Genomic DNA, 15,763 nt, shown 5'->3' with positions numbered 1-15,763 from the left:
CTCACACACACCTGCTTCTGTGTGACATGTGCACGTTCACTGGCCAATCAGATTCTTTGCTTCTCCCACATTGCACTTTGTGCTCACAAACGATAGTTTCCATTCTTTTTAATCTCTGGTCTAAACTTGGTCTAAACTTGGTCTAAAAGCATTATTTCAAGTTTAGCTTAACTCTGTGGACTATTAGCTGGATCTTTAGTTGCGCCACCATCTCTGTAAATAAGACGAGTCTGTCTGATTGGTGGGCATCTTTGTCATGCAATGCCGTTGAAAATGCAGCTTTTTTCTATTTGGGGAATAAGTTCTAGCTCTACTTGAATGGACAATAGTTATATTCAGCAAGGATGCATTGAACTGATCAAAAGTCACTGTTTAGACTGTTATAGTGTTACAAAAGATTTCTATTTAAAATAAATGCTTAACTTTCTATTCATCCAAAAAAAAAAAAAAAAGAATAAATTGCGTTTCAAAATAAAAAGAAAGAGAACAGAGAACATTAAATAGAGAACGTTTATTTTAAATTGTAATATTATTTCAACAAATAAGGCAATTTCCCGCCTAGGAAGAGGGTAAAGAGGCAGTTTTAGGTCGCCATTATATATGTGTTGAGCAGCAGGTGTGATGGGTGCGCTTGCTCCTTCAGGGATTTGAACAGCGTGAGTTGTGAGGAGCTGGGCCCTCTGCCACCTGGCTGGGAGATCAGGAGCACTGTGTCAGGACGAATTTATTTTGTCGACCACAATAATAGAACCACGCAATTCACCGACCCCAGGTTACACCACATCATGAGGTAAAACATCTTTCACATCGGCTCTGCTCATAACATCTGATTACTCATCCCAGCTCTTAAATTATCCTGTTAATTATTCACCACAATGAATAAATCATCCTTGTGTAATTAAACTTGCTAGTAATGATTGTTGCTTGCTCGTGTAAGGGTTTATTAAATTAATTCTCAACATTTAATTCTTAATCGTCCCTGGTGGGAGTGTAACCCAAATGATGCATGAAAATGGGATTGTCTAGTGGTTTGATTATACTGCTATGAAAGTGCGGAGGTATAGGTTCTCCTGATATTGGTGTGTGTTTTCCACGTGATGAGCAGCCAGCACTCTCAGGTGAAGGAGTCGAGCCAAGCTCTGCCCGTACAGATGGAGGTTGGTATTGAGGAGGGTGACGGGGAGTTACCGGTGCGCTACGAGAGAGATCTGGTCCAGAAACTTAAAGTTCTCCGTCATGAGCTCTCCCTGCAGCAGCCTCAGGCCGGCCACTGCCGCATAGAAGTGTCCCGTGAGGAGATCTTTGAGGTACTCTAACAGCACTGTTGAACTGTTTTTGTCATTTGGAAGTGACTGTAATATATGCTTCACGATTAGATTTGCTCACCATTTGGTCTCTGAGAGTAGGATCCAAATGTAGTATCTTTCATTTTTGGTCAAGACAGATGATTTTAGGAGAGTATATTTTTACTTTATTTACTTTAATACACATTGCTGGTTTTATTGTATAAGATTCATCGCTGCACGTTATTCCAAAGGAAAAAAAATGTGTTTGTAATTTCATCCCATTGTAGTTTGGGGTCTGTAAGATGTTTTTGAAAGAAGTCTATTATGATCACATTTATTTGCTCAAAATATAGTTAGAACAGTCATAATTAAAAAAAAAATTAATACAATGAAAACTAACATTATTACATATCAGCAAGGATATTTTAGCCCATATTCAAGATTTATCAGCACTCAGCATTTATATGTATACATTTTTATAGTATTTTAAATGTCTGTATTGTAATTTTTGGTCAATTTTCCTTGCTGATTTAAAGACCCCGTACTTTTGAACAGTTATGTAGTTACTTGCTTTTTAAAACATCCTTTTAAAATTTGCATCTGCTTTAGTTTGCCAAATATCAATGCAAACATAATTTTAGGCTAGTTTAAAATTTGTTTAATTTATTATTGTTTAAAGGGATAGTTCACCTAAAAATGAAAACTAGGTCATAATGTACTCATCCTGCTGTTCTAATGTTGTATGGCCTTCTTTCTTTTATTGAACACAAAAGAAGAAATTAACAAAAATTGTCCTGCTCATACTAATAGCAGTGACCAGACACCAGCATCACACTTTTTAAAAAAGACGTAAAGGTATGTCAGAATGATCCCATGCAACACGTGCTGTATATTCCAAGAGTGAACACAATAGAGTTTGGTGAAAAAAAAAAAAAAAAAAATCATTAATTTAATGAAAATCCTGACCTGGCTGGACGATATGATGATATATAGAGGCTATATAACCCTGATATAAGTGATCACCCAGATTTAGACCTACCTATATTGTATTTGTATAAAGCGTTCATAGGCAAATTTGCTTTAGCCTATGTAGATCTATATATTGCTTTTATTTCCCTTTTATTGAAATCAGGCAAACATAAATGTCAGGCGACACGATTGCTGGCTGCATGTCAATATCCATGGATCACTGGATCTTTAGTAAGTTGTTAGGAGTCCAACTATATTGAGTCCAACATTTAGTTTAAATTGATCAAATTGTTAGTTTTACTCGCATTTTCGTTTAATAGTTCCTCCTATTAAATCCAGTTACGCAGCAGATCTTTTGCCACTCAGTCAGGTTGAGGGGGGTTGTACCGGCAGGAAAGTGATGTCAATGCATTCCCTCTATTGTTTGGTGTGTAAAAAAACATCAATGTCAACTGGATGGGAGCTAATGCACTTAGGTCGCAAATGCAATCCACTAAACATAAAAATGGAATGCATGCTCTAAATCTATTCATTGTTGTATGTTATAAATGTCAAAATCTGTGTAATAGAAAGGTCGCTGGTTAACACTTGCAATTCAGTGTCGTGATGGTTTTAAAAATAATCTTAAGGTAGTAAAAAGTAGTAAATTAAACTTAAGGATTACTGTATATACCCTGTAAAAGTAAGACTGAATTTTCCTTGACCAACTGTGCTATACTAGATACTGAGACACTTGTCTTAATATAATGGCTATGTTTACGCAACTGGCCCTAGGGTGAATAAAAGACTCAATTTTAGGGTGAACTATCCCTTTGGTTATGTATAATTTATGGCAATTAATGTTTCACTCATACAGTAATTGCATCTTATTATGGATCTAAAATGTGTTGTGTTGTTTTGTCACTGCTCTAAGTGCTGCTCTATCTGTGCAATAGGAGTCTTATAGACAGATCATGAAGATGAGACCCAAAGACCTGAAGAAGCGGCTGATGGTGAAGTTTAGAGGAGAGGAGGGGCTGGATTACGGTGGTGTTGCTAGGTAGCATATGAATCTGTTCCATATGAAAGGTTCTCATTAATTAATTTCCCCTGTGCCTCATTATTCCCCCATCTCTTTTCATACACCAGACTTGACTTTATAATTTCAACAGTTTAGCTGAATCTCAGCCAGGCTTATCAGCATGCAGGGTATCATGTTCACGATATTACAGGTGTTCCCCTGTTGAGCACAGAGCTTAGATTGAACTACTGCCAGCAAGACTCAAATATGAGCATCTTCTATAAAAGTCAATCTGAATTCCTGTCTTATTCCAGGGAATGGTTATATCTTCTCTGCCATGAGATGCTGAATCCATACTACGGCCTGTTTCAGTACTCAACTGATAACATCTACACACTACAGATAAACCCAGATTCATCCATCAACCCTGTAAGTCATTCAGTGGCCTATGCTTGGGATTTCTCTCTTAAAAACGACCCAGTAAATCAGTATGCTGTGAAGAAGTTTAGCAAAGGCAGTGCTGCTTGGACCTTGCGGTCATCATCTGTGCTTTAAAAGATTGACTCTGCTGCAGGGTCTCATTAACTTTCCTGTCACGCCCTCTGCTGTTTTTTTCAGGACCACTTGTCTTACTTCCACTTTGTTGGGCGGATTATGGGTCTGGCTGTTTTCCACGGGCACTACATTAATGGAGGCTTCACCTTGCCCTTCTACAAGCAGCTCCTGGGGAAGCCCATCCAGCTTTGTGACCTTGAGACTGTGGACCCAGAGCTGCACAAGAGCCTCGTCTGGATCCTGTGAGTGAATTTCACGAGTCTTTAAGACTAAAGAGAGGGTGCTCTTAAAGACTTAAAGACTCTTAAAGTCCACAAGCCAGAATGTGACAAATAAAATTCAAGATTATTTTAAAAGTAACCTGTAATTCTTATTGTTTAGCATTAAAATAAATACATTAAAATAGTAATTTAAATATCTGCACAACAAGTTAAAATGATACACCAGCTTGTTGCTATTATGATTTTCCAAATGTTATAATAAAGCCTTTAAAACTATGTAATGACACAAGAATAGGAAGTTTGTGTGTCTATGTTTCTACATATTACAATATTTAACAATTTCAATGGGTTTTTTTTGTGTGTGCTGCTTCTAATGTATTCTCATTTAAATGTAAAAACTCTTGGTATGATTTTGGGTTCATTGTGGCCAAACAAACAGCTTGATATTTATGGATTGTTAATGGGTAGCCTGTTGAATGTAAGCAACAGTATGAATAACTTTGCAATACGTTTCTTGTGTTTTTCAGAGAAAATGACATCACATCTGTTTTGGACCATACCTTCTGCGTAGAACATAATGCTTTTGGCAAGTTCCTCCAACATGAGCTGAAACCAAACGGCAAGAACATCCCAGTCACAGAGGAGAACAAGAAAGAATATGTGAGGTATGAAGAGGAGCAAGCTTGTGTACTACCAGGCACAGCAGATTCATAACCGCTCTCTCAGAGACGGACAGCCAGCAGAGGGCAGCACTCACCCTGGATAAAGGGGCTTGGCAGACGTTTTAGGAAGCTCACTGCTTTTTCCCCTGTTAATTTGATTGAGTGAACCCTGGATATATAAGCTACCGATCAAGAATGTTAGTGGGATGTCAATTTTTAGTCTTCGAGTCTTCGTTGTGTGCGAGTCATTGCCAAATAGAAAAGAATCTGAGTTTGTGAATGGAGAACTGTGGGGCACGGTTGCCTTTAAGTGTTCTTCATGTTCCACTGCAGATCTCTAATGATTGATTCTGTCTCTATTAGGCTATATGTCAACTGGAGGTTCATGCGAGGCATTGAGGCCCAGTTCCTCGCCCTGCAGAAGGGCTTCAACGAACTCATACCACAGCATCTACTCAAGCCTTTTGACAACAAGGAACTTGAGGTAATTCCAACATTTCAGACACGCTGACGAAGAGACTGTTCTGAGTAATATCAATCGTAACACTAATAATGACATTTCAACCAGACAGCTATAATAGCCAACAAACTTAAACGATTAGCAAAATGCTAGAGGCACAATACAGTAATAACAAGTTTAATAAATTTAGGCTGCAATTATTTGATTAATATACAATAGGAACAGTATTACTGTGAAATATTGCAATTTAAAACAACTCTTTTCTATTTGAGTATTTTAAAATACTGAATGAACTGAAATAATGTAGTTCATTCCAGTGATGTCAAAGCTGCATTTTCAGCATCAGTTTCAGAGTCACATGATCCTTCAGAAATCATTCTAAAATGTTGATTTTTCTGCTCAAGAAACACTTCTTATAATTATTAATAGTAGAAAATCACATTTTTATGAATTTAATGCATTCTTTTTGCTAAATAAAGTAATTTTTTCAACAACAAAAAAAGATGTTACTGACCTCAACCAGATAGTCGGTTGGTGTATCTCCATCAAACATATTGCAAATAGGTATGATGAATAATAGCTCATATAGGCCTGGCTCTCTCAAAATGAATGTTTGTTTCTCTCTGCGTTTTAGCTGATCATTGGTGGTTTGGGGAAGATCGATCTGAGCGACTGGAAGGCCAACACGCGGCTGAAGCACTGTGTGGCTGACAGTAACATAGTGAAGTGGTTCTGGCAGGCGGTTGAATCGTTTGATGAGGAGAGGAGAGGCAGACTGCTACAGTTCGTCACGGGCTCCACACGCGTCCCTCTACAAGGCTTCAAAGCACTGCAAGGTGGCTAATGGTTAAGCCATGTGCACTTTAATATACCTGACATATTGTTCTTGTCAACTTCCTAGTCCGCCACTGTTCAGTTTGTATTGGCCTTCACCCTAATGAAAAATTCCCTTACTAACGGAAACATGAAACCCATATTTATCAATTGTCCCAGTTCTTATTATGCAGACTAACATTTAGCTTTCACAGGTTCGCCAACCAAACAAATCTCACGCCCAACCCTAGATTACTTCCTGCTGAATAATCTGATTCACTTTTGACTAAATGGAATCTACAGCTGTGAATGTGTCTTTGTAAAGTAGTTTGTGGTCATGCTCACTTCTGTTGAGTGTGGTGATTTGGAGAACAGTGATAACTAGAATGTATCTTTGTAAGGTTCTACAGGTTCTGCAGGACCAAGACTCTTCACTATTCATTTAATTGATGCCAACACAGACAACTTGCCCAAAGCCCACACATGGTAAGATTTAGCTAATTAAAGATGCAGAAGATCTGTTGTTTTCAAAAAATGTAAATGCACACTTGCTATTGTCTTTTAAAGAGAGCATGTCATATGATGAATCCAACTTTGCTTGATCTTTTTATATCGTTTTATTTGTGATTTCAAATGTCCCATGCAAAGGTTTGTGTTCAGTAAGACCTTTTGAAAGAAATGAGTACTTTTATTCAGCAAATTGATTTATAGTGATATTAAATATATTTATAATGTTACAAAAGATTTCTTTTTTAAATAAATGCTTTTCTTTTGAAATCCAAGTTAATGATAATAAGAAATGTTTTCTTGAACACCAAATGAGCATATTTTATTATAGAGGGAATGCGTCGGCCGGAGTGCCTGCAGTTACTCACAGTGAGTGGCAAAAAGACTGAGCGGCTGTATTTGTTTTCAGCGTGAATGCCGCGAAAAACAAACACAACGCATGTAAAGTGGGAAAGAGCTTTGCGATTGACTGTACAACTAGATTTGACAAAAAAAATCGAAGGTATATTTTCACAGACTACTATAGAAGGAGCTGCGATTCACAGAAACAACTGGACTCCAGTCAGCGAAAGGTGGATTTGCAGTTATCTTTTTGTGTCGATATGCTGAATTTAGGTGTAAAACCATTCCCATATATTTTGTATTGTTTTATATATATATATATATATATATATATATATATATATTCTGCATTATTGGATGTTTTTTTAATAAACACTGACCAAAAAAAATCTATAAAGTTTTAGGGCTGGACGATATGAGATATATATATATATATATATATATATATATATATATATATATATAGGCTATATATAACACTGATATAAGTGATCACCCGGATTTAGACCTACCTATATTGTATTTATATAAAGCGTTCACAGGCAAATTTGATTTATGTTTAGGTCTATATTGCTTTTATTTCCCTGGTGTCGAAATCAGGCAAACATAAATGTCAGGAAACACGATTCCTCGCTGCATGTCAATATCCATTGATCACTGTATCTTTAGTAAGTTGTAAGGAACACTATATTGAGTCCAACATTTAGTTTAAATTGATAAAAATTTTGTCACATTTTCGCAGTTTCCTCTATTAAATCCAGTCACGCCGCAGATCTTTTGCCACTCAGTCAGGCTGAAGGTGCTTGTTCCAGCGGGAAAGTGACGTCAATGCATTCCCTCTATTTATATGCATCTGTTTCTTAAAGGCACGGTAGTAAAAAAAATCAAATAAAGGCCACTATTTGGCACTTTACTAAAATAAAAGTCAGTTTATAAATGTTAACTACAGAAATGCATGATAGGACTCAATCAAGATGGAATCAAGTCAAGGCTAATGCTGAAATACTGATCTCACTCCTCACATATTCTTTCAGCTTTAACCGAATCGACATCCCGCCTTACGAGTCCTACGAGAAGCTCTATGAGAAGCTCCTAACGGCCGTGGAGGAGACGTGTGGCTTTGCAGTGGAGTGAGCGAGCGCCCTGTCCAGCCAGCCAGCAATGGCAGCAAACCCACCAAACAGCCCCAGCCATCCCTCTCACCCCCTCCCCTTCTCCAGGACAGACAGACAGACAGACTGGTGTCTCCTGACAGACTTTAGCATCACCCGCCAGTCTGAGACTGCAGCGGAGGGGAGCGAAGGGCAAAACTCTCAGACTAATGATTCCTCACGGTGTGATTCGGTAATCGTTTTCACATTACCACGTAAGTTACGGAGAAATCGGATCAACGTTTATTTTGTTTCTCCAAAAATGCAGTTTGTATTGTCTTTGTCACTGAAGCGGTGGGTTGATAGCATATGACTGTAACGCGAGTATGTTTGTGCTGCAGTATGTAGAGCCTCGCTGAGCCTGTGGTCTACATGAAGTAGAGCCCATGTTTTAGTCTAGGTGGAGTATATTAACATACGCAGAGCCTGTGACCATTAAACCAGTTTACCTACAGCAAATGTGTCTCGAAGGACAAGGGTGGTCTGCATTGTCATGCTCTGTATGTTTGTAACTTCTTCAGTTGTTTCCGTAATTATTTTATTTCCTCGCATCCTGTTCAGTACTATAGGATGGCATTTCAGTGGTATCCATTTCCTGTTCTCATTGTAGAAATTTTAACTCGATTGCTTGAAATGTTTTTTTGTCTACGATCAAGAACGTCCTTAACGGCGAGTCTTAGGCCTCTTGTGGGAACTGTGAATGTAACAGCGCCCATGTGTTAATGTTCTTCAGCTGAAGCACAACGATCATGTGCAGGACTCAAAAGCCCTTGCAAAGTCAGCGGTTTCCAGAGTGAGCCAGTATTTTCGTTGCATACATTATTATTTTTTTTTAATCCAATGAGCATTCCTCCGTTGTCAACAAAATACCTACTTTTTTAATGGTAATGCTAAATGAATGGTGTTTTAATATGCCGATTTTGAAGCGAGTCTACTTCTGTGTCACCTTCTTGAACAACATTCGAATCCATTGCGTCCGTCCGTAAACACCTAAACCGGACTCGTTACCTTAGTTTCGCGAAGAAAACGGATGTCGAATGTTTTAAAGGAGCTCTCTTTGTCCTTAATTTTGATGGACCCTGTTAATCTTTTCCTAAATGAATCTAGCCATAATCATATGGTAACTTAGCATTAACTGTTTTAACTTATCGTACTATCAAAAATCACCTTCGGACTGTTATTCGCGGCTCTTTTATTGAAACCACTGCTTCCAGTAACATTCAGCACTTTGGCTGGCACGTGTACAATCACCCATCACGGAGTGTTTATTGTCCTGTGGACGAACGCTGACGTCCTTCGGCTCCTCGACTTTGACGGAGGTGTTTGGTCCAGGTTTTGGTGTGGTGGAAGAGCAGGGGAGTGTCTTGGATTTCATTATGTAGTGCTTGTTGCGCATGGCACCAGATTATTCTTTCTAAGTGTAAAGAATGAGCCAACCTCATAGTGTTTCTTCAACCACTTTTGTTTGTTTCACTCTCGCTCTTTTTTTTTTTTTTACCAATTATTTATTACCATGTAATGTCCTTTTAAGTATTGCTGCTATTACCATTATTCCGTAGTTTTCAGAGAAGGCTGAGTTCTTGTGAAAGCTGTACACTAATCTCTTTTATTTTATGTATGAATCAAAGTATTTAAACCTGCTGCTGATTCTTCAGGACGTTAAAAGGACGTGGACACCCGACCTTTGACCTGGATGGAGTTAGCGAGTGATGTAGGCTGGGCCCCGGTGGTCATGTTCATATTTGTGATATATGCAATAAAATCCATCACCTTTATATTCTTGTTTCCGTCTTAAAATGTCTCTTTACTCACTTGATGTGTATCGGATTGGTCGGAATTTGTGTCCTTGACAAGTGTGCAAAAAAATGAAGTTTGCTGTTTTTTCCCAAAAGACCGTGAATGCCTAGAGTGGTGAACAGTTTTTAAACTTGCATAAAACACAAAAGAGGTGACGTTTAATGTTGTGCAATTGTGGGAATGGCTAATGAGCTTGAAGATGAATATGGACTTTGCCTGAAGTTACAGTTGTTTTCATATTTCTCTAAGAAAACCTTTTTTTTTTTCAAGTAATGTGACCAGTATCATCACATTGTACAATTATTAGGTCCTGAGTGTCATTGTTTATTCGATGCAAGAGTAATGTAACTTACTATGTACTAAACATTTCTGAAAAAAATTCAGTGTAAATAAGATTATATTAAAGAAACTAAATTGCGAAACACTTCTCATTGCTTTTTTTTCTTTGTTCGCATATACTATGGATTTTATACAGAAATGAACGATAAGAAAAGTAAGCCAGCTGCCCCTCATAATTATACATGGTTCAGTTTTATTTCTCTGCAAAAATAATGAAGGAACAGGTGACTTAAAGCTACACTGTGTAGCTCTTTTAGTTTATTCTTAGCTAAAAACACCTAGTTCTTTCAAAAATATATGTGCTCATTAATGTATATTTACTTCGTTCAAGTAATAAAGTATTCTCGTAAGTGTATAATATGCCATTGAAAATACATACGGGTAAGGGGTTCTAATGTCGGTCGCCATGTTGCCCCTCCAACTTGAAAGTACATTAGCCAAAGAGGGAGATACCCGTTAATTCAAGCTTCGCCTTTCGCGTTTACGTTTCGGTTAACACTCATGGACGAGGTCGAACTGGAAGCCATGTTAATCTTGGACTACATTGGCCACCGTAGGAGTTAAAACGAAATCGGAATTGAGAAGAACAGAAACTAATATTCACTGGATGGCCATATACCTTTTCACCGCTAGATGGGGGTAAAAATCACACAGTGTAGCTTTAATGCTGACTTAGGCCTAAATGCTGACCTAAAATTACCTTAGATTGTGATGTGAATGCTGAATATGTTGATGTTCCATACACAAGGTGGTATAATATTTTGTCAGGAAGGGAAACCATTTTTTCCAAAATTTTTTTTACGTCTGAACAAAATATAGCTGTAATAATAATGTAATAGTTATTATAAAGGTGGTTCATGCCATGGATTTACCGTAATTACAAGATTCCGACTTGTAAAAAGCGTTTACGTCATTGTAGAACTTCTACTAATTACAACTTGTAAACTTGAGTTTTTTTGACAGCTCCGATCACTCAAATGTGGCAGATTCCTTGATAGTGTTGCCATAAAAACAATTCTGAAGATGTGAACACCTCTGTGGCATGTTAAATATCACGGGTTGTCATCTCGTAATTTCAACATGGCGTGAACATGGCATAATTATAGCTTATTATTACCTAATTGCCCAACACTAGGAAAAAAATGTGCAGTTAAGTAAACACTGGTAACAAGGAATGCCACATTAAACGTACTCTCTCTGCTAACGTTGGCTGTGTCTTTTCCACCATTAAAAATGTCTGGAAAATTAAAGAGAGTAGGGCCTAGATGACTTAAACTGTGAATCAAATCAGAAAGAAAAAAAATGCTATGTCCTTGGAGGTCTTCCCTGCCCATTTGAAAGCATTTTGACAATGATATCCATGGAGAAAAGCTAGCAGACAGTGGTGCCACAATAGACAGCAGTAAGACTTTAGTGACCTTAGCCGAGCCAAAACACAAACCAGAAATTTCTGATGCTCGTAAATGTTCATCCATATTATTTCCTGCAGTTTTAAGAAAATTAGTGGTTCTTCTGTAATAAGATCAATGCAGATCGGTGTTGGAACTGTCAGGTAGATGGAAACCAGAGCTTTGGTTTGGCAGAAGAACCATAAAGTCTTTCCTCAGGCTCAGACAACATAAGTAGTCACAAGGCAGTCTAACCTTTTTTGCTTAGGAACTATGAATGAGTTTTGATAGGTAAGATAAGATCAAAAATACTGGTTATACTTTCCTATAAATCATTCCTTTTGTAGCTGAACACTAGCAGCAAACATCATGAGGGATTTTGGGAGGAATTTTCACCCCAAATTGAAAATTGTCAACATTTACTCACCCACATGTCATTCCAAACCTGTATAAATAACACACAAATTAGTTATTTAACACGGTGTCCGTCCGAGCAGCTCTTCTCAGACAGTGAATGTAAAATGTGAAGTGAAATGAATAGTGAATTATGACTTTCAGTCTGTTTCATTCTAACACAAGGATATCAGATGGCTTTAAAACACTCAAGTGGCCATTTTATGGTGCTACTTTTTTTTTTTTTTTATAAAGTAAAAATTATTTATCATTTGTTTTTGTTTTTTAAGCTTGAGAGATCCTAATCTACTTTTACTAAAGGCAGCGTGAACATTCTTTAAAACTTCTAATTTTTGAAGAATGGGGGTTTGGTTGGGGGTGAACAATCCTTTTTTTGTGTGTGAATTGGTCTTGAAATGTTTACGTGTTAATAGCCTAACCATTGCATTAAACCACCAAAAAGGACAGATAGCTTCCTAAATTCACCAGACAGTTGACTTGTTCTTTATAGTGTGCGATTTAATTGTACGGTTCCTCAGAGTAAATGTTAAGGGAGACATTTTGTAATATACTTAGAGCTTCTATTTCATCTGTTCTGTTTGTTTTTAAAACTGTCAAACTTGTTTCCATTCAGGGGTGTTTTTTAAGAGACATTTTATCACTCTGTTTTTACTGGTCGTGTAGGACATGTTCACAGCAGGAGTGGGACTTTAACACCCGCCAACATACCTTTTGAAAATGTTTTTATATTCGCCAGTACATCACAAACCAGAAGTGTGTTTATTTGCCTTTTGTGAAATGTGATAAAGCATCTGATCTGTACTCACAGAGAGCAGTAGAACGGTCTACAGGATCATATCTACTGCTCAATAAAAATGAGTTGTGTAATCTAAAATTATAACAATCAGTCACGTTTTCTTCGAGTTGCCAACCACATCATCTGCCATGAAAGACGTAAATTAAAAAAAGCCAGATGTTCCTTTAGAGAAAGGTTTGTTACAGGACAATAAATTTTATTTGGATATGTTAGGAATACCCTCTCTTCAGACTAACAGCAAAAATGATTAAATTCTATTTGATCTAAACACTTAATTGTGTACTAGCCTACACCTGTTTCTTTCCTTCACTCGATTTATAGGGGAAATACCCCTCTTAATGAAGCAATACTGGAAAACACAGTATGAGAACAGTCATCAAATGTTACAAATAAATATAAAATGCCCCATCATTTAATTCAACCCTTACATGTGTACAAATAAAGAGCATTTTGAACAAATCAAGTGTAGCTTCAGTTCTGGCAGGTCACGTTAGTTAAGTTCGCATTAGCTGACTGTCAGCTAATCCATACCCAGAGGAACACCTATCACCGCATCCATTTACAAGTTCCTTCAGTATTATCAGCAGCTTTATCGAGTTTGTGATGGACAAACTTTGTTATGGACAAACTGATAAGCTCGATGAAAGATATGAAAATATATTTAAAGTGTTAGTAATGTTCTTTAATCATCCACAAATCTAATAATCCATCCATCCATATTCTTCCACTTATCCGGAGCCGGGTCGCGGGGTCATCAGTCTAAGCAGAGATGCCTAGACTTCCCTCTCTCTAGACACTTCCTCCAGCTCTTCCGGGGGGACACCGAGGCGCTCCCAGGCCAGCCGGGAGACATTGTCCCTCCAGCATGTCTAGGACCCTGGGGTCTTCCCCAGGGTCTTCTCCCAGTGGGACGCGCCTGGAACACCTTCCCAGGAAGGCGTCCAGGAGGCATTCGGAACCGATGCCCAAGCCACCTCAGCCGACCCTATCTCAATGTGGAGGAGCAGCGGCTTTACACTGAGCTCCTCCCGAGTGACCAAGCTCCTCACCCTATCTCTAAGGGAGCACCCAGCCATCCTTTCGCCGCCTGTATCCAGGAACTTGTCCTTTCGGTCTTGACCCAAAGCTGAGCATAGGTGAGAGTAGGAACGTAGTTGACCGGTATATCGAGAGCTTCGCCTTGGCTCAGCTCCTTCTTTACCACAACAGACCGGTACACTGACCGCATTACTGCAGAAGCTGCACCGATCCGTCTGTCAATCTCCCGTTCCATCTTTCCCTCACTTGTGAACAAAACCCCAAGATACTTAAACTCCTCCACTTGAGGAAGGAACTGTCCATCAACCTGAAGTGGGCAAGCCACCCTTTTCCGACTGAGAACCATGGCCTCGGATTTGGAAGTGCTCTCATCCTAGCCACTTCACACTCGGGTGCAAACCGTCCCATTGCATGCTGAAGGTCCAGGTGTGAAGGGGCCAACACGACAACATCATCCACAAAGAGCAGAGACGAAATCGCGTGGTCCCCAAACCTGACACCCTCCGGCCCCTGGCTGTGCCTAGAAATTTTGTCCATAAAAATGATGAACAGAACCGGCGACAAAGGGCAGCCCTGCCGAATTCAAACATGCACTGGGAAGAAGTGCGATGCGAACCAAGCTCCTGCTTCGGTCATACAGGGACCGGACAACCCTTAGCAAAGGACTCCCATACTCCCGGAGGACCCTCCACAGGTCGCCGTGAAGGACACAGTTGAATGCCTTCTCCAAATCCACAAAGCACATGTGGACCGATTGGGCAAACCCCCATGAACCCTCCAGCACCCTGTAGAGAGTAGAGTTGGTCCAGTGTTCCACGGCCCGGACGAAAACCACACTGTTCCTCCTGAATCCGAGGTTCCACTATCGGCCGTATTCTCCTCTCCAGTACCCTGGCATAGACTTTCCCAGGGAGGCTGAGAAGTGTGATCCCCCTATAGTTGGAACACACCCTCCGGTCCCCCTTCCTAAAAAGAGGGACCACCACCCCGGTCTGCCATCCCAGAGGCACTGTCCCCGACCGCCATGCGATGCTGCAGTGGTGTGTCAACCAAGACAGCCCCACAACATCCAGAGACTTGAGGTCTTCAGGGTGGATCTCATCCACCCCCGGTGCCTTGCCACCGAGGAGATTCTTGACTACCTTGGTGACCTCAGCTAGGGTGATGGACGACTCCACCTCTGAGCCCTCAGCCTCTACTTTCTCAATAGAAGACGTGACGGCGGGATTGAGGAGATCCTCGAAGTATTCCTTCCACCGTCCGACGACATCCCCAGTTGAGGTCAACAGCTGCCCCCCTCCACTGTAAACAGCATTGGTGGGGGACTGTTTCCCCCTCCTGAGGCGCCGGACAGTTTGCCAGAATCTCTTTGAGGCAAGCCGATAGTCCTTCTCCATGGCCTCACCGAACTCCGCCCAGGCCCGAGTTTTTGCCTCCACAACCACCTGGGCTGCAGTCTGCTTGGCCTGCTGGTATCGATCAGCTGCCTCAGGAGTCCCACAAGCCAACCAGGCCCGATAGGACTCCTCCTTCAGCTTGATGGCATCCTTTACTTCCAGTGTCCACCACCGGGGGGCATTGCGTCTCGACAGGCACCGGAGACCTTACGGCCACAGCTCTGAGCAATTCTGCTTAACACAAAAGAAGACATTTTGTTGAATGGAGAATTGTAGTTTTTTCCATACTAATTCGAGCCATTTATTTCACATGTGCTCTTTTGCAGAACTGAAGAAAAATACTGCCCATATGTAGAAAAAGCCTTTTGTCAGAATACCAAGAAAGTGATACATTGCTGTAGCCAGAGGTTGCTGAATTAATTTATTTATCGCTGTAGTGTCATTGACATTATACTGTATTGTGTTGCATACCGAGTTCGTATTCAATCCTTTGGTATTTTCTAGTGCTTTTCATACTGCATTCCTTCTCAGACACTAAATTGTCACTGATGTACATCTGGATCTCTCTCTGCTTTGTGCACCTGGAGATTCACCATGATAAATTCCTCCAGCTATAAGAAAAATGAAT

The 15,763-nt window shown here is 39.7% G+C and overlaps 1 protein-coding gene across 3 annotated transcripts in view; it reads left to right on the top strand.

Moving 5' to 3' along the window:
* Positions 1-10,185, top strand: part of smurf1 (SMAD specific E3 ubiquitin protein ligase 1) — a 42,467-nt gene extending 32,282 nt beyond the window's left edge. Inside the window, exons 9-18 of one of the 3 annotated variants that reach the window (XM_039686279.2) lie at positions 644-790; positions 1,106-1,307; positions 3,191-3,294; positions 3,570-3,684; positions 3,874-4,052; positions 4,559-4,696; positions 5,057-5,177; positions 5,788-5,989; positions 6,368-6,452; positions 7,850-10,185. In XM_039686279.2, the coding sequence (XP_039542213.1) occupies positions 644-790; positions 1,106-1,307; positions 3,191-3,294; positions 3,570-3,684; positions 3,874-4,052; positions 4,559-4,696; positions 5,057-5,177; positions 5,788-5,989; positions 6,368-6,452; positions 7,850-7,949 (1,393 nt within the window). In that variant the 3' untranslated portion in view covers positions 7,950-10,185. The remainder of the gene's footprint in view (positions 1-643; positions 791-1,105; positions 1,308-3,190; positions 3,295-3,569; positions 3,685-3,873; positions 4,053-4,558; positions 4,697-5,056; positions 5,178-5,787; positions 5,990-6,367; positions 6,453-7,849) is intronic. The other 2 variants (XM_039686281.2, XM_039686282.2) reach the window with 2 other exon arrangements.
* The last annotated feature ends 5,578 nt before the right edge of the window (positions 10,186-15,763 follow it).

This window comes from Pimephales promelas, chromosome 3, assembly GCF_988280905.1.
Source record: "Pimephales promelas chromosome 3, fPimPro1.hap1.1, whole genome shotgun sequence".
Classification (NCBI taxonomy): Eukaryota; Metazoa; Chordata; class Actinopteri; order Cypriniformes; family Leuciscidae; genus Pimephales; species Pimephales promelas.
Note: the sequence above shows the minus strand (reverse complement) of the source record. Positions and strands in the feature narration are given on the sequence as shown.